Raw genomic sequence first — 18,243 nt, 5'->3', positions numbered from 1 at the left:
ATCTTAAGTCTGTGAGGATCCTCAGGGGTGGTGCTAATATTCTTAGTTTCTTTCTATGTTGGCCATACACAAAGCGTAGCATTCGCACAGTTGGAAAAGTGATAACTGTCTCAACATCAGACGCCTACAGATCAGAATAATAAGATCAAAAATGTAAAATTATAATTGTTTTGCTACCCAAAGTAAAAATTGTAACCATATTATTGTTTTATACTGTTTATCAATGTAGCGTGTCCTCACCAACCTCTGGGAAAACAGTTCATTTGTTAACGAAACCATTAAACAGTAATAACAGAAATTGCTAAGTATCACCATTAGGCAGCATTAATTAACTATTCCCATCTGCATTAATGAGGCTGTTTTGCAGACATCCGAGGTTGCCAGCAAACCCTTCTGTTTATTAGACCCACTCAATGATTACCTCTCCACGGACGCGTATTGAGTAAAATGTGTAAAGTCAGCCGGTGACTCAGTGCTGGTTAATGAACGAGCGTTACATTTATCATTGTACCAATCTATCACCTGAAAAAAAAACAAGTGCTTCCTTTAATGATCAAAACATTGCTAAGGTCTATTTTCATTGTACTTCTGTTTCTAAATATAGTGCTTTTCACATAGTTCTTCGACCCAGATTTCTCTAAATAATAAGTAACCCGGAGACTTCCGTCTCCAAACACGTTACGGAACTGTAACCTTCCGGTAAAAGGTAATATATATAATTACGGTGATGTGAAAAAAGTAGTTAAATGTTTGTTTTTCTACCGAACGTCACTGTGACAGTTTGAGTCATTTTACAAGTAAATCTGTTTTGTTACATAATGACTTCTAAGCTGGTCTGAAAAAAAAAGAAGGGTGGGATTGAGATCATCACGATTTTTGCTTATTCATAGAACACAGAATTTGACATAATTCACCCCATCTAGTCTGCTCATTTTTCCTAATAAAAGACTCAGAACTTAAACATTCTAGATTTAGAAACCAACCTTTCACACGTATGATTAAATTGACTCATTGTATTAGCCTCTACCGCTTCTGCTGGGAGGCTGTTCCCCTTATCTACTACTCTCTCGGACCCCTCTGATCCTTCTAGTTTTGGATTCCTCCTGTACTTTGAAAAATCCCTTTATGATCCCCACGTGTTGAAGTTATCACTCTGGCTTACTAAAGAGCGGAAAATGTTGCAAGCGACGCTCCCTCAATTTTAAAATTCCTAGGTGGGGTAAAAAGTCATAAAATTGCATCTGAAATGTAAGCATAACAGGCACCAAACAAGGCTGTGAAACATCTGAATTTGGATGGCCACATACAGGGGTGCACTAAGGTGGGTACTGAGAGTGCACCACATCCAAGTGCCCAATAACCAAGGTGCCCCGTAAGTGTGGACTTACAGTAAGCATGTGTAAATGTGTAAGTATGTGTGTATGTGTTAGTGTATGGTGTTGGAGTATGTGTTAGTGTATGGCAGTAGAGTGTGGGTGTTGGTGTATGGTGTTAGAGTGTGTGAGAGAATATGCTGTTAGCATCTGTGTCTGTACATGTTACTGTATGGTGTCCGTGTGTTAGTGTATGGTGTTAGCATGAGTGTGTGTGTCAGCAGATCGTTCCAGAGTGTCAGGAGTGAGCCTAGGGTTAGCGGTGCAAGGGAGAAGAGAAGGATAGTGTGTATATGGGAGTAAGTGTATGATATAAGAATAAGTGGGTGTTAGAGTGAGTTTGAGTGTTAGTATGTGCACGTATTTTAGTTACGAGGGCACAGAAAAACAACTTCACCCAGGTGCCACTAACCCTAGGCTCAACCAAGGCCTGATACCATGCACAGGGTGGTGCGCAATTCCACTCCCCTGCCCCAGAGAATGAGGAGAGCGACCTGGAGATCCATGGAAGCAGCGCTTCACCCCGAAACTCAAGGTCAACAGGTAACTGAAAAGCTTTGTACACTAAAACAGTGCTGGGATTACGCAGACAAGCATGACGAAGTATCCAAAGCGCCATTCACTGATCCCTGAAAAATAAATGTGTATGAGTGTCCCTTATCACACAAAAATAACATTATTATCTAAACCGTATGAATAAATGACTGGAAATGGCATAGTATGTAAATCACTGAAAATGGTCTGTGCGGTTATGATTGGTGGTTATTCAGACCAAATGAATGCAGGGGTTAAACATATGTCAGACTTAAAAAAGTCACCTATGTTATATAGTATGGAAATATAAAATATATGTTTCATTAGTGCCGAAAATGAATGGTCTTTCCTTAAATATGAAAGCTACAGCTTATAATTCATAAACCATCAAGCATAAAGTAAAATTTAAAGGCTTTCTGCTTCGGGAAGTAAGGAGATCACCTATATTTGTTGTTCATGAATAATAAAAAGCAATTCTTTGCCATATCAATTATTTTATGCAAATAAGTTACTTTTTTGCTTAGTAATTGTGTAACCAAAAGTCGGTGTGTTCTAAGGAAATAAGGAAAGAAACATTTAACCAAACGTAATTTTTTTTTATAATTAACGGGCAGAGAACAAAACAAAGAAAGCTGCAAGACAATGATTGGATAAAAGGCAATTATTCAAGGTCGGATAACTACAAGTAACAAATCTCAATGCGCAGTTACATAACGATGGGTTTTGTTGGCAGATCTGTCCACCTTAGTTAGGTGAGAGATGTAGCGTTTCTCCAATTATTACAATGACATTGGACGTTGGCTGGGCTGTCGCTACGTGACTGGGTCTTCAGGCCTCTCGCCCGTCGTCCCTGATTGTTGTTGCGCGCAGAAAGACCCGAGGAGATGAGTTATGATGTCGCAACAGGGGGAAGGAAACAGATCTTTGCCAATGGATGAATGGACCCTGCTACCCTGCTAAACCCTGTTCATTACATCTGAAGAAGAGACCTCTAAGGCCCTGAAAGCATATGCAACTTTATATCGTTTGCTGTGTTGGCCCAAGTATAAACTTTAGCTAAAGACTCCTGCCAAACATACCTGGGAACATTGCAGGTTAGTCTACCTGGAGCTCTTCATCCTCTGGAAAATCGTTTTCCATGGGTAAGGGCTAGCCATGTGCCGAGGCAGGACTTATATATACGTTGGGCGGGGCTAGTCCTAGCCAGCCTTAAGTGGGCAGGGAGTAGGAGGGGAAGTGGGTGTGATGTGGGGATGGCCAAACGCCACCACTCTGCCTGGAGGAAGAGGAAACTGACCCAGAGACCCGGGGCTTCATCAGGAGACTCTGGGCCAAACCACTGCTGCTATACCCCCAATGGTGCAAAACAACCATGCCTAAGAGGGCTCAGGGTTTGGTCACAACTTCTCCCCTGTTGCTGCTTGAGGGTCCTAAAGCTTTCTGTTTTGTCTGTATTATTTAATGTATTTTTTTATTTTTGCTCAGTACTGCACATACTAAAAGTATGGTATTTTTACATTATGTTCCGCAGATGGTTTCTTCCTAATTGAGCGTTATTTGTTCTCATTTATGTAATTGGAATTTAGATAATTGAGATATGACCACATTTGTCTTACCCTTCCGCTCCCCACTCCTAACAAAGAGCGCAGAAAAATATGCATTTATTTTTTTCATCCAAATTTGCGGTTGAACAATTATTTAGCAATAACAAAAAAAAAAACGAGGACCTAATAGCACAAAGATAATTGAGAACATAATTCACAGAACATGTTGTTCTTTTTCAGGATACAGCTGTTTTATTCATACCCTTCAACCCGTTAGTTGCCGTGGGGGAGGGGTCCATTTCACCGATGCTGTATTTATTCTGTCAACTAGATCCGTTACCTTATAGTAAATTGATACATTGTAACCGCCCGATTGGCTGCTTAGCCTTCGTTCATGACGGGCAGAGATAAGAAATGCATCCTATTGATGCAAAAGGCAGGGGTTGGGATGTGGTTTGTTGCTCGGCAACAGTATACGAGGGTCTCTCGCACTCTTCAAATTCCACGTGTGATTCCTTTCAATATAAAACACAGAGTAGAAGAGTTATCGGTCACTTCTGCGGATTCCGTCTACGGGAAAGGAAAGAACTTCCAACTCAAGACTTCCCAGCTTTGCCAGGAACTATAAAGAAATACGGACAGAATCCTTACGATGAAATTTTGCAAAAAATCTGGCACTGGAAATCATTTCTCATGATATTTCTGTAGATTTTGTGATTTTTGGTTCATTTAAAAAACATCGTTTTTGAACCAGAACCCATCTGATTTGAACACCTTTATAACCGTGGATATTTGCTTTTTAGTTTACACTTTTTTTCAACAAACTGACACAGATTAATAATTAGATTTTTGTGGGGGGTTTTTCCCCCGGAATCGGGGTGATATTTTCCGGGAATCTTTTATTCTAGTCTCCTCATTCCCCGTGAATATATGTATTGTAAGAAGAGCGGCGTAAATTGTTGGCGCTATATAAGTAACAATAATCATCTTTTCCGTTGAATGCCCGTTGATGGCTCTCGAAGAAGGAATGTTGGATGAGATGTCGAACTTGTCCTGGGACTCCATGAACATTAGTGTGCTGGGGAACGTGTCCATAAACAGGACAGACACTGGTTCCCCACCATTCCTGACGGACGCCTGGCTGGTACCCCTCTTTTTTGCCCTGATCATGCTCGTGGGGTTAATTGGAAATTCCCTTGTGATATACGTCATCTCTAAACATCGGCAAATGAGGACTGCCACCAACTTTTACATAGGTAAGCAGAGTTTTGATCTTGTACTTGACCACAGATAGTGAGTGGGTATCAAGGAGCTCTTCTTACAGAACTCAAGAATGCAAGTCAAACAAACAAGGGGGCTTTTAAAGTAACCTTACCACTATGTAAAATAATATAAAAAAGCATAATTTACATTTTCACATCTTAATTTATGTTTACTATTAGAATAGTTGTTGGTCTTTTTAATTTTCCTTTGAAAATTAAAAAAAAAAATCATTATCTTTTTTTAACGAAATGTATATTTTATATACGATAATGGGTTAAATTATGTCTAAATCCAGCCAGAGTAAAATAAACCCATTTGCCATAATTCCATTAGAATGCCTTATGTAAGATACGCCAGTCCCATGTGTTTAGTAAATCAATTATACATTACGGAAAACAAGCATAACCTGTAATAGGATCAAAAACTAGTTAATTAAAAGAGCAATCCACAAATGAATTCATTTTACCCATTCTTAGGCGATTTCTAAATGAGGTGACCTTAAGACTCTTCAAATATTAAGCCTTTAATTGCCTGTTGACTTGCCGATAATGGCACCCAAATGGTTCCATTTATTGTCATTATAAAAATCATCACTTATTAGAATAAATATATTTTTAATCAAATCACCTGTTTTCAAGCAGGAGTTGTTTAGCTATGATATAGCAATGAGAAAAGCACCTGTTGGGATAATAAGATAACATTAAGTCAGAGCAGTATATGAGTCAGTTCTGGGCTGCGGGACCCCGAGAATCAACCCATTTACCCAGAGACTCTGAGACTGGGGTTGGGAACCCCAATCTTTAAAATTGCAATACCCATTTTGGTTCTTTTACTCACATGACTGCGTCACGTATAAAATGAATTACCGTGTACAAAAGTGTTGTCCTCGCCAACGTCGAAGACCTGGTTATCAGCGCTGTAGCTCGCTACTTACTATCACTGTAGGTAATTACTTTCTTAGTTCTGTAGCGAGGCTCTAAATTGCATATTCTTTCCTCTCTGGCACACGCTGAATTAATAAAGAAGAGGGAAAAATAGGCTCCGTGCGAAGGAGTAACGTGCCCCAGGAAGCCATTGATGAGGATTATAAGTGTTACAGCCGAGTTTGGAAGATTTTGTGCAAAGAAAAAAAAGAGAATTTTAAAATAGGAAAGTTATTTCAACTAAAAAGGCAAATAATCTCTATGAGTCTTGGAGGGAACCCAGAGCTCTGTGGGTGACTTGTATCTCTCCGTAACCCGACAGAGGATTGTGGGGATCGCAGTCTATCATTAGCTTGAGAGTCGCAGGTGCATCCCAAAGATCTTACATGCGAAACCCCAAAGTGTCACATCTCAAATCTAATCAGCATGAGGTTTTCCAGTATCTATAAAGATACATTATTGTTTCAACTTGGCTGATAGCATTTGGTGAGGGTAACGAGGAAGAAGCATCGTGTATACGGCTGGCCAACAGGTATCCATCCACCTGTTGTGGAACTACAACTCCCATGACACTCACCAAGTAAACTTCAACAGCTTCAGAGCTACCTAATTGCCTCCTGATATTTACGTATTTCATCCTTGGGATACAATTTATCCTACAAAAGAAAGGATGACATCTGTTTATAGAAACGTTGGGTCCTGATTACTGATTTGGCTCCCTAGGTGACTGCCTACTGCCCAGGGGCCCTAGGAATTCATGGTCCTGTGGTGTTCAGCCATGGACGGGATGGAGAGGTCTGACCATGTGTGACTTGCGTTGTCCTCCAGTTCAGGAGATCAGAGAATACGCTTTAAACATTAGACGACATTGATTGCAGTGAGGGCTGTAAAGCTCTGGAATGAACTGCCTATGGAAATAGTGACTGAAGCCCCAGGACAGCAGCAGTAATACCCATCATTTGTTTGTCCTCGTCCTGCTATATTACTACTATAGAAGTTACCAATATCCTTACAGACATCTAAAGGGTATATAACATATTTGTTATATTTTGGAACATCAGGGAAGCAGAGCTATCAGATCTCTGTAAAGAAAAGCTTTACCTACTTACACTGCAGACACTTAACATACGTTTGCCAGTATTTTTGCCAGTAAATAGACAAACACAATATTTTATGTATAAATAATTAAGCCTGCAGCTGAGATAGCTAAGCAAACGGATGCTCATACCTCCTGGTAACTAAAGGGTTAATCAATCGCTCTATTGAAGTTTTTACACGCCGTAGATGGCTAGACGTGCCCATCTGAGACATGCTATCGTTGTATGGATTCTATGCGGATCACGGATTCTAGGATATTATTCACTGTTCGGTAAGAGCCAATCTGCAAGGATCTAATTATTGTTTAATTAGCGGATTCTGTAATTGCACGCAGGGCGCACATCAGGTACAAATGGTTCAGCGCTGGCCACGTGAATAACTAACAACAGGCGTTCAATCCAATGCCCCGTCCTGTATTATAATTCAGGATTACTTAGCGGTATCATGAGATGCACTTTAGTTAACATGCGCAGCGTGCAACGTTAGCATGAAACAGTATTCTACTGCATTACCCGCTGAGAACGGAGATTTTATTCATATACAGCCAGGGCAGAATCACCCCAATGTACACAACATCACGCATAATGCATGGATTTAAATGGCCCTTATAGGGTTGTGGTTAAAATGAATGAAATATTAAACAGTGACACATTTATTAATATTTATTAGGTGGCCGAAACCCCATCTCCTTCACCAAAATTTCCAAAAAGTTGGCAACATTAGGTCAATTCAAGAAGCATAAGAAATATAATTGTGCTATTTTCCTGTATATACCAGGTATAGGTTGCTCTGTATTCTAGCAGAGAATGTATAACTAATAGTCAGTTACCTGCCAGCCCGGCTGTAAGGGAACATGGATATTACCGGTAATAAAAGCTTTTAGAATCAGAAACATATTTTTCTATAGTGCTCCAATACATGGTTAAAAAAGACCTAAAAAATACACCCAGCTGTTAAACAATGACTCCCATCACTCTAAGGCAGAGGGTGATGGTATTCATAGTCTAAATACATGTGGAAGATAGCACCTTCCAAACCCTGGAAAAGCATATTGAAAGATGAGTATATGATGGTTGTGTAAATACGTAATATTGGTAATAATTCCATCTGCTGGGAACCCTTGTAATTCACTTCTATGTCCACTAGGAGGCAGTAAATATCTTTCCTTTGAAAAGTACAACTAGTCCCATTAACAGCGGTGCAAAGAATCAAGAGGCTGCTGTTTGCCTTTGACTACAAACATCCATCAACTACAACAAATACAAAGAAACAAACCTTTATATTAATAAATATTAATGTCTGATCTGTTGGCCGATGCATGGACGGTTTGGAACGCGTAAGCATATTTTTCAGCACTGAACAAAATTCAATATTCTTTACACGGTAGAGGTTCCAATGTTTTTCCAGCCTGTTCAGTGCGCCGCTTCCATAATGAAACATTTAATATGTATCGATTTTTTTCCCCTGTGGATTTTTGTAATAACCATCATGAACTAATTCTGGATTTGTGCTTGGAATATATATATATATATAAAATGTGTTTTTTATCTTTGTCTTACTAGGCAGAAACTTTCCCGTTTTCCTAGAATATTTTTTGGGGATGAACGCAAGCCTACAGCTTGACCAATTATACTAAAGCAGACTTTGCCCACATTGGTGGGCCCTGTATAATGCATAGTTAATGTGGAGGGATTCCTTGAAAGTCATCTCACGAATTAGTCGATGCATTATGCGAGAGAAACTTACATACCTGGAAACTTCCCAGCGAGGGCTACCCAGAGCTCTGGCTCTTCTGGGGTGGGGTTTCATGAAGGGGCAAGACTAACTATGCATAGGGGCAGCCCCCAAATAGCCTTTAGTGGGAGTGATGTAGGTGGGGAGTCAAGAAGAAATTGACCTGAGACCCCGAGAAAGGAGCCTCTGGGTCAGAGTTCCCAGGTACACTTACTGGGATTGGTTGTTTTATAACATTTAGTGATGTCAGGGACATGAAATATTCATCTTTCCTGCTAATTCACGGTTTAGTAAATAATAACTTCTCTAATCTCTCTGCATATTTACTTATTATACTGCCTTGGAGCAAATATGCTGCCGGTGGCGGCGTACAGTGTGTCAAACAGGATCTTAAACTAACGTCTTTAGAGATTAGCACATTATAGATGAGCAGATACCGTGCCGTTTTTGCGGACAAAGGTTTAAGCAGGCAAAACATGAGCTTTCGTTCTAGACTAGGCATGGCTGAAACCTAATCCAGGCGGAGATCCCATCCTTTCAATCAAATTATTTGAAATGTAAATACTGAGCTCACCTTTATATCCAGTCTACGGAGGAAAGGCAACCAGGGAAATACACGGCTGAATCAGAGAGCTTTGTATTTACATGACCTGCCAACAGTGGGATTTATTCACTAAACAGTCAGTCATTAGTGACAAGGAAACCTTCATCTCCTTGAACTCCGTGCATTTCTCCAACAATATGGGCCAAGCTAGTGCTACATAAAGCATTGACAATGTGCTGAGAAGCATTGCGCCCCAGGAACCTGCGTGTTTCTTCTTGATGACGGTTGCTCATCAGACATGCCGGACGTTTTTACTTTTATTAAGTAGTCGGTTTTATTTTTTGTGGTTCTTGAAAATCATGTTATTTAAGACCCCGGTATTTATACCACCCAGCCTTCCAAATTCCGCCAGTGGAACACTTGTCCAAAGGACCGGGTTAGAGATGTATGTAGGCGTAGTGGCTGCACCTAGAATTTTTCTCTGACTTTGTGACCTGTTGATCTATACATATTATTGTGACTTTTAGGGCTGTAGAACCCTGTGATACCCTCATACCCAGCAAACATTCTGAGCTTCTAGAAAAGAGGGGCATCAGGCGAGAAAAGAGGGACAATTCTTCTACTGGGAGGCATTTGGTCATGAATTTAAGGAACCTCTCCTCCAGACTGTATCTATAACCATTTAGATTATATGATAGATGGTGCAGAGTCATCCTCTCTTGGTAAGAGTAAACTTGCTCTTGCTGTAACAGCGCCCGTGGTGGCATTTTACTAGCAACATGACCCTATCCTTTTGTGACCTTTGACGCTCACAGTAATTTGTTGCTGCAGTCGGTTTATCTAGTTATACTATCCGGCTCCGGCGTTGCCATAATCGCTAAACCTAACGTATGCAAAATACTTTGAGCCATACCTGCGAACTCTCTGGGTTTTGCCCTGAGACTCCGGGTAAAGCAGCTCTTCTCTGGGTCTCCGGGTCACCCCTAATAAACTCCCGGCCAAAAATGTAAACATTATACATGTCCTGGAAAATCTGATTTCAATGGTTTTAATTCTTATTTTAATTATTACAAAAGGTTCCCTTTAAGCAACAAAGTATCTGTCCAAAGGGTAGGTGGCACCTGATATTGTGGTGGTCACACATGCCCCACTGGTACCAATGTCTTCCACGTGTTTATTGCTAAGACACTGCCTATCCTTGCGTGTATCAGGTCAGCGGACACCGTGTTCACGAGAAGATATGTTATTCCACATGTTTAAATGATACGGTTAATGTAAAGGCGTACAAAGCTTACAGTTCTCTCTATCCACAGCTAACCTGGCATCCACAGATATAATGTTCTTGGTGTGCTGTGTGCCGTTTACCGCTACGCTGTATCCGCTGCCGAGCTGGGTGTTCGGAGACTTCATGTGCAAGTTTGTGGCCTATTCCCAGCAGGTACAGTCAACATCTGGCGTAAAATAAAACGTGATAGCCCTGCTTTAACTCAGGTGTCTCCTGCCCTTTTCACAACACAAAAGTACAGGGATTTCTAAGCCACTGGGTTTAATCAGAATAACTCCTGATCAAACACGCCAAAGAGCCTTGTGTTTTCACTCGGAGGAATGACATCTGTGCCCTTTTCATCCTAATTGAACACACCGTCCCTGACTCTGCTTTCTGTCAGCTCTGAGATGCTGCGAACACGTATACAAAGGTCTCCTGGTGAAGGAAACCACAAGCATTTTTCTAGAATATAACCCCAAAATAAGTATAAATCTGTAAAATGTTGTTTTTGGATTTTTAGGGGCTAAAAAATGAAATATTTTTTTTTACATTACGTCAAATATTGTTGCCAACGTTCTATCAAAGAAGCGTGAAGCTGTGTCTCCCATTAGATGACCTGCATAAAAATCAAGCTTTTTACCCCAATTTAGTGTTCATAAAGCTAATGTACAATCTAAGATGATAATGTAAATGTAAAGGGTAGTTTTATTCCAGAATTTTATTCACAAAACAAAGCAATTACATGAAATAAAAGGCTTTGGCTCGTTCCCAACCCGTTGATCGCCTGCTGCTTTGGGAATGGATTTGGGTTTCACTTCTCCATAGGTGCTGCTTTTACCAGAACAAACCCAACAATAGGTCTTACATTAGGAGAACCATCTGAAGTCCTGAAACATATCGAGCGGACGTGTTTTTTAAGCAAAATGATTCTTTGTTCGGATACACGATGATTGTACAAAAAACTGATGACTGTAAAGAACAAAAGGAAATATGACTTGGGAGAAAATCGTCGGGACTCAGCTGTCGGTTCCAGACATCTGAACCCGGAAGAGTTGGTTCTCCACGTCGGGTGTACCTGTTTAAACAAGCCCCCAGTGCATTTACCGCCAAGTACTGGTTTCGGTTATGGGACCAGTGGTGCCCAGTCTGTGCCAAAGGCACAGAAACATATTGCTCCAAATAATTTTGTGATACCTTTTAACGGACCAGCGTTCATAAAGTCAAATTTCAGATATTACTTTTATTACTTTTATTACTTGTTGCCAGGCTAAAAGGCGGCACAAATGTTCCATTTTTATTTTCCTTATAAAAAAAACACAATGCAGAACAAAAGGGGAGGTGATGTTCAATTTTGTATTAAAAAAATATATATTTTTTTAAATAAAAATGAAAGCTATGACTTTTCCTTGAGTTGGCCGTGTACATGTTTCGTGGTATATGTATAAAATACTATTTTTCTTATGCACGTAGGTAACCGTACAAGCCACCTGTATTACCCTGACAGCCATGAGCGCTGACAGATGTTACGCCACGTTATACCCACTGAGGTCGCTGAGGCATCGCACCCCGAGGGTAGCCATGATTGTCAGCATCTGTATTTGGATAGGTATGAAACCTTACTGCCTTGATAAAGCTCAATTACATAGAAAAATATCTGTCCAATTATCGTTATGCAAAAAAAATAATAATAATAACATAAAACCATGGATTAGGACCATACCTAAACATCTAAAAAATATTTAATTTATTTATAATTTAAATATTTTTAATATTTTAATTTATTTTTGATTGAATTCTCTTTTTTGTGTGTTTTTTTGTTTGTTTTCTTTTCACCAATGGCGGGGGGTAATCGTATATATTAGGGTTTGTAGACAATGGTGGGTCTCAGGAACATCAGTAGGACATCAGTAGGACTGAACAGTAGGATCATCAGTAGGACTGAAGGTGTGTATACAGAATAGAAAGGGGGAGAAGTTAGGAGCAGCGGAACTAGAGGTTTTTTAAGTAGAATTTTGTTGTATTTTCTTTTTTAAGCTTAATGTATTGTAGACTTCAAATGTGCTCCTTGGGGTTAACAAATATTTGGTCCACGGATGAATAAATTTTTTTAAGAATTACCAAAATTGCTGTTTTTTTTATTTAAAGTGCGGTCCCCAATCGAAAGTTTGTGGGTTTTCTGGGGGGGGGGGGTTGTATTTTATTGGCAACTTTTCTGCCACATTTGAAAATTTGTATCTCTAAGGCATAACTCACAATGCCTTTGTTCTATTTGCTCGGCTTTCGTGATCGTGACATTTCTAGCCGTGTACTGAAATACCGAACAATGAAGCTTCATGCATAAATTATCAAAATGTTAACCGATTTTCAATTGTCCTTTGTCATTGTCAACAGGGTCTCTTCTCCTGTCTACGCCGATCATACCGTACCAAAAGATCCAAAAAGGTTACTGGTACGGACCCCGGACCTATTGCATAGAGCAGTTCCCATCAGACACCCTGAAGAAGGCTTGCATCCTGTACCAATTTCTAGCCGTGTATCTGCTGCCTCTGCTAACAATTTGCGTATGTTATTCGTTAATGTTGAAACGAGTAGGGCAGCCAGTGGTAGAACCCATGGACAATAACTATCAGGTACAAAAGCCTCTTACATTTTAAAGTGTTTTTTCATAAAACCATAACAATTTATCATTTCTTAGCGAAATGTAATGGTTTTTTTTTTTTCCTTATTAGGAATTATTATTATTTTTAATAACAAAATTATTCTAATAAAAGGTAATTGGAGAGAACGCATTAAATAAAAGGACTCTGAATTAAGAAATCTAAATTCAAAAATAAAATGTATATATATATATATATATATATTATAGCCAAATGTTGGCACTTTTTCTAAAGGCTTTCAGCTTTAACCCCTTAATGACAAAGCCCATACATGTACGGGCTCAAAATGCAGTGTTTTCAATGGGTTTAGGGACCGCCCATTGTCCTTAAGGGGTTAATATACGGTAATGGACAGGGTGGTACATCAATGATATTCAGTAACTTAACCTTTGATATCAGAAGATCATTTTGTTCATGGAAAATCTGGATTTAAAGAACAAATAAGGTTTTGCAGAGTTTTCTGTATTAAAAACAAGATGCTGGCTGACTCTTTAAGAAAATTCAATTAATTCTCAAGGCAAAATTATTTTACTTGGCGCAGTTAAGTTATATCATGTACTGGGGCTTGTATGCTTTAAAGAGATACTCTATTGACCATATGTACTTTAATGTATATGATACCTGAGTGTTCCCCAGAACCCCGTCTATGTATTATGTAGCATTTGCTTCATTACCTGCCACTCCTCTTTGCTGGAGATGAGTTTGCCAAACCAAGTAAGGCTTTTTTAAGGTAAATAATACTAATTTAAGCACTTACTTCATTTGTGGAGCTGTATGGGGCATTAGACTGTCCTTTTCATTTTAGATGGTCATACTGTTGAGTCATATAATGGAAAACCAATATTCAAAGAAAATGTTGTGTTTTTCTTTGTGTTCTTAGTATTCTCCATTCTATAATTATATCCCTTTTCTCTTTTCATGTTTCAGGTCCAGCTGTTGTCCGAGCGTACCATCGCTATGAGGAGCAAAATCTCCAAGATGGTAATAGTGATCGTCCTTCTGTTCACCATATGCTGGGGTCCCATTCAGCTCTTCAGCCTCTTTCAGGGTTTCTACCCCGGATTTCAAGCCAACTACGCAACCTACAAAATCAAAACCTGGGCCAATTGTATGTCGTATGCCAACTCCTCTATTAATCCTATAGTTTATGGATTCATGGGCGCCAGCTTCAGGAAATCTTTCAAGAAAGCCTTCCCTTTCATGTTCCGGAGTAAAGTTAGGGATGGAAGCATAACATCTGGGACAGTGAATAACGAGATGAAATTTGTAGCCATGGAGTCAACAAACAACGAGTTAAAGTGAATTTGGAGTCAACAGCCCCGTTTCAGGGTGTTTTTTGCATACCAGCAGAAAGTAATCAGATGGACAATAGATATGGATTCGGGATTCTGTGGTTTATATTTTGTAAATAAAAAAAGTCCAAATGCTTGTATTATATTTTCAAAAATAACACAAAGCTCATAATATATTTTTTTCGCAAGGTTCCTTTCTTCAGACAAACATTCAGTTGCTATGTAAAAGTCTTGTAATGAGATGTCCTACGTTTCTCCATTAAATTCACTTCTTTCCATAATATGATGTTTTTTTGGTTTTTTTTATCATTTTGGCTTTTACTGGAAACCTTTATTTCTCATTTCCCCATGTCTTCGGTTTTTTTTTTTAACTAATGAGACTTCTTTGCTCCTACTTCTTGTAAATATTTTGTTTCTTAATCAGATTTCCAGCATATTTAAACAATTAAATTAAATAAATGGCCCTCAATAATTTACGATAATTAAGAAATTGACTCTAAAAAAGTTTCTCCAAATTAACTATACATTTTAGAGGTCCAGCTCAGCCCTTCCGTGGGTTTAACCTGTATAATGCATAGTGATGCCAAGACTTGAGGAACTCTCCTCCAAACTCTTGGTTTATTGAATGAACCTGAGCAAAGATGAATGATGTGGCCCCGACCTACAGTTTTAGTTAAAACATGTGGATTACAACTGAAAATGGCTTCTTCTTCTTGCTTCTTCCCGTCAGTAAACAATGGGAGAGTACAGAAAATAATCGCTCAATAAGATGAAATAGATTCATATTTTGTATTCACATTTCATCTGTAACATTGAATCCATGTTGAATTAGTTGTTTTCTTTGGGATTTAATATATGTTAATGATTGACTATAGTGCTTCTAAGCCTTCTAAGTGTTTGCTATATGAGAGGAGGCTACTTTTTTTCCAATAAAAAGAAAGTCATGGTAGGAATCATTGCGTTCGTTAATCTGTAAAATTCAATTCTAATTTATATTGATGTACTCAGAGTGTGTTAACAAAGTAACACCCAAAAGGTGTCTACTGATACAATGCGTTCTGACTCTTCAAGCCAAACTGAAACACCTTTAATTGGCGCATCCAGAATATTTGAATACACTTTTAGTGTGAGTCACGGTTCAATCTCCATTTAGTGTCAAAGACGTGTGTTCCTCATTGGACAGGTTCTTTTCCGTACGAGTCTGCAGGCCAACGACAGCACGAATCTTGCAAGGTAGATGTTTACTGGCAAGAAACCCAAGGGCCGTTATTAATCCCTGCCACAGAGGCAAGGAGGAACGGATCTGAGAAATGACTCATTTGGGTGAGTCACGTTGCAGACTGTACCCTTTTTCCTATTAAAAGTTAGTATTTGTCTCCACAAAGCAAATTATATCGCGTGTGATTCCTCACTTTACCCTTGGGGCCGTTGCGTGAATGCCCAGCTTTGGTAAAAGGTCACAGCAGAAATGAAATTATTATTATTGATTTTTTTCATATATATATAGATATATATTTTAGGAGCCCCTGTATACAATGGGCAATTATTACCAACTTCCCACGTCTTAGAATATTGTATTTGTATCTGAAATCAAAAAGGTGAAGTTCTAAAGGTCAAAAGAACATGTGGCTTAACTGAATTCTAAGTCTGAAGGTCCACCTCGTACCTAGCCAGGAGATCATGAGCTACAATACAGAGAATAACAATGCTTCGGCGATTTCTCCTGCAACGTGATATATATTGGTCCTTGGTTCCAGGGCGCTTTTATGTAGCAATGTGAATTCACTAAACCTTCCTCCGCACCGTTTGCCCTGACATAGTGCCCTTATACCTGGTTTCTTCCTTCGTTTCATTAATGAGACACAGACATTACCGCTGCGGGTGCTTATTTCTTTCTTAGTAAGACACGGAATCGACCTTCTCGTGCCCTGTGCGGTGCAAATCCTACCTTGGAGACTCCGCTCAACATTGCACCTCTTCCCAGTTTGCATCCTGACCATTTTAGCTCATTCACTGCATTACTGAAGGCCGGGGCTGTTTGAAATCTGTTTGAAATCTGTTTGAACCTGGCCAGTGACCTCCGCAAACACAACACCGACTCCATATTAAAGCTATGATTGTGTACGTGTCACCTTTTGTTCCTATTTTTCATCTTGGTCTGTTATATACTAATTGCTATGTCCTGTCTACCGTTTGTACGGCGCTGTAGAATCCGATGGCGCTATATAAAACGATAGATAATATTAAAAAATGTAGTTTTGACCATGTAGTATATCACTATTTAAATGGATATAGCAAACCTCCCAAGTGTCCTTAATCTAGGGACCCGAAATCTCCGTGCCCCTCTTCACTTCCCTGATGTCCCTCTTTTCTAGAACCTCAGAATGTTTGCTGAGTAAGTGTTCTACAGACCTAAAAAGTCACACGAATAATAATAATGTATTCTATATGTGTCTATAAATGAAATCAAATACATTATTCTTCTTCGCATGCTAAAAGCAGGTAAGAGCCGCTGCCACACCGTCCACTGGTTCCGGCGCATGTAGCATCAAAGCCAAAAGTCAAAAATTCAATTTATATTAGGGAGTGTGCCATTTTAAATAATGTACTTTTGAGCGTTCCGTTTATATACTTTTTCATTAAGGCCAAGCCAAACCATTTGAAATTAAACTAATTTATCTTTACTGCTGCTGAAACACTTTGTGAGTTTTACTGGTGGGCAAATCTTATATACTCATGCGCACCAAAAACGGATCTTGGCTATAAAGAAATATACTCACAATTAATATTTGCATTCTAATTTTAGAGGTAACACAGCCTGATGCAGCCAAGTACACAACTAACACAGCATCTTATTGCATGTACTTACAAACATAGGAAGGGACCTCGTGGTGCCCCCACAGCACAGCGTACTAGGCAGTCGCCTATGTTAGATACAGTATATCGAGTATAAAGAAATAAAAAAACACGGACTGTTTGCTGAGTATCGATTGCTTTTTAGAACTTCTGAGTGTTCATTATAACATGCCTTTTATACTTTGAGCTACTTTGTCCGTTAATTATACCGCAAGATCATTTCTATGTTAAAAATGTATTAGCCTTTTTTATCTGTCTTTGCAAAGATATTCATTGATTTATTAACAATTAACGTTTCTAAAATTCTAGGTAAGACTAGCTTGCTTTTTACCCGTATAGTTCTAAGGAGCACCAACGCGTTTGAGAGGCTCTATAATTCTAGAGAGACTGATTGCTAATAAAGGCGTCTTTTAAAATTCCAGTTCTTGATGTAACCACTCATTAATAGATTAAGAGAAAAGGGCACAAAAGTCTGTGTTTTCACCATATTCTAATATAATGAAAGCTGGATACACAGGTCAATATTTTAACAGAACTGTCCAAGTTCATTAAACAGCAGTGGGCGCACACATGTCATTTCCTATTAACTCCTTCCTTGCGAAGGCTATATTGTACCCTAAATACTGGTGGTTTTGGGGGGCATTTGTGCCATTTCTTGACATCAATCATGATTCCTCTTTTTTATTTTGAATGTATCCAAACAAATGATATATTCTTTTCTCAAGCTCTACTTATATATGCTATAGATGTTAATAAAATAACAGAATAGTTTTTTTGAATGTGTTGCAATGGTTGCATATCTGAAATTGTCAGTCTTTCGAAAATCAGAGCTGAAAACCAGGTAATAACACAGGTTTCTTTTCCATTAGCACGGTCTGTCTGTCCATGAGCACTTATTCTTGATACAGAAGATGAGATTTGCCAAAATATATAAAAAAAAACACAAACCTAGTACCACAAACAGCCAGATGGGGTGCTAGATCACAGGGATTTACCTCCATCGTGCCACGGGACGGCTGATTTTGCCGCACACCCTTCCTTTTACATTTTCTTTGGTCAACATTAATATATGATTTACTGATGTTTACGTCCTCACTCCAATATGAGGTTGGATGAGACCGAAGTACAATGATGACAACTTCGACTTTTCTGTTTTAT

The 18,243-nt window shown here is 39.0% G+C and overlaps 1 protein-coding gene across 1 annotated transcript; it reads left to right on the top strand.

Annotated features, from left to right (window-relative positions):
• The first annotated feature begins 4,460 nt into the window (after positions 1–4,460).
• Positions 4,461–14,239, top strand: LOC149282111 (G protein-coupled receptor 54-like). Its single transcript, XM_089498610.1, has 5 exons — positions 4,461–4,707; positions 10,327–10,451; positions 11,751–11,886; positions 12,672–12,910; positions 13,865–14,239. Exons 1-5 carry the CDS (start codon positions 4,461–4,463, stop codon positions 14,237–14,239), a joined length of 1,122 nt encoding a protein of 373 aa, XP_089354736.1.
• The last annotated feature ends 4,004 nt before the right edge of the window (positions 14,240–18,243 follow it).

The sequence above is a fragment of the Sceloporus occidentalis genome, unplaced genomic scaffold, assembly GCF_023333645.1.
Source record: "Sceloporus occidentalis isolate IW3139 unplaced genomic scaffold, rSceOcc1.0.p SCAF_122, whole genome shotgun sequence".
Lineage (NCBI taxonomy): Eukaryota > Metazoa > Chordata > Lepidosauria > Squamata > Phrynosomatidae > Sceloporus > Sceloporus occidentalis.
The sequence above is the reverse complement of the archived record's forward strand: the minus strand, read 5'-3'. Positions and strand labels throughout refer to the sequence as shown.

Excerpts from the sequence above, each read along its gene's own strand:
- LOC149282111 (XM_089498610.1), top strand. The coding sequence starts at position 4,461 with ATGGCTCTCGAAGAAGGAATGTTGGATGAGATGTCGAACTTGTCCTGG. Across the intron at positions 4,708-10,326 it reads TGCCACCAACTTTTACATAG|CTAACCTGGCATCCACAGAT; the intron begins GTAAGCAGAGTT and ends CTCTATCCACAG. Across the intron at positions 10,452-11,750 it reads TTGTGGCCTATTCCCAGCAG|GTAACCGTACAAGCCACCTG; the intron begins GTACAGTCAACA and ends TTATGCACGTAG.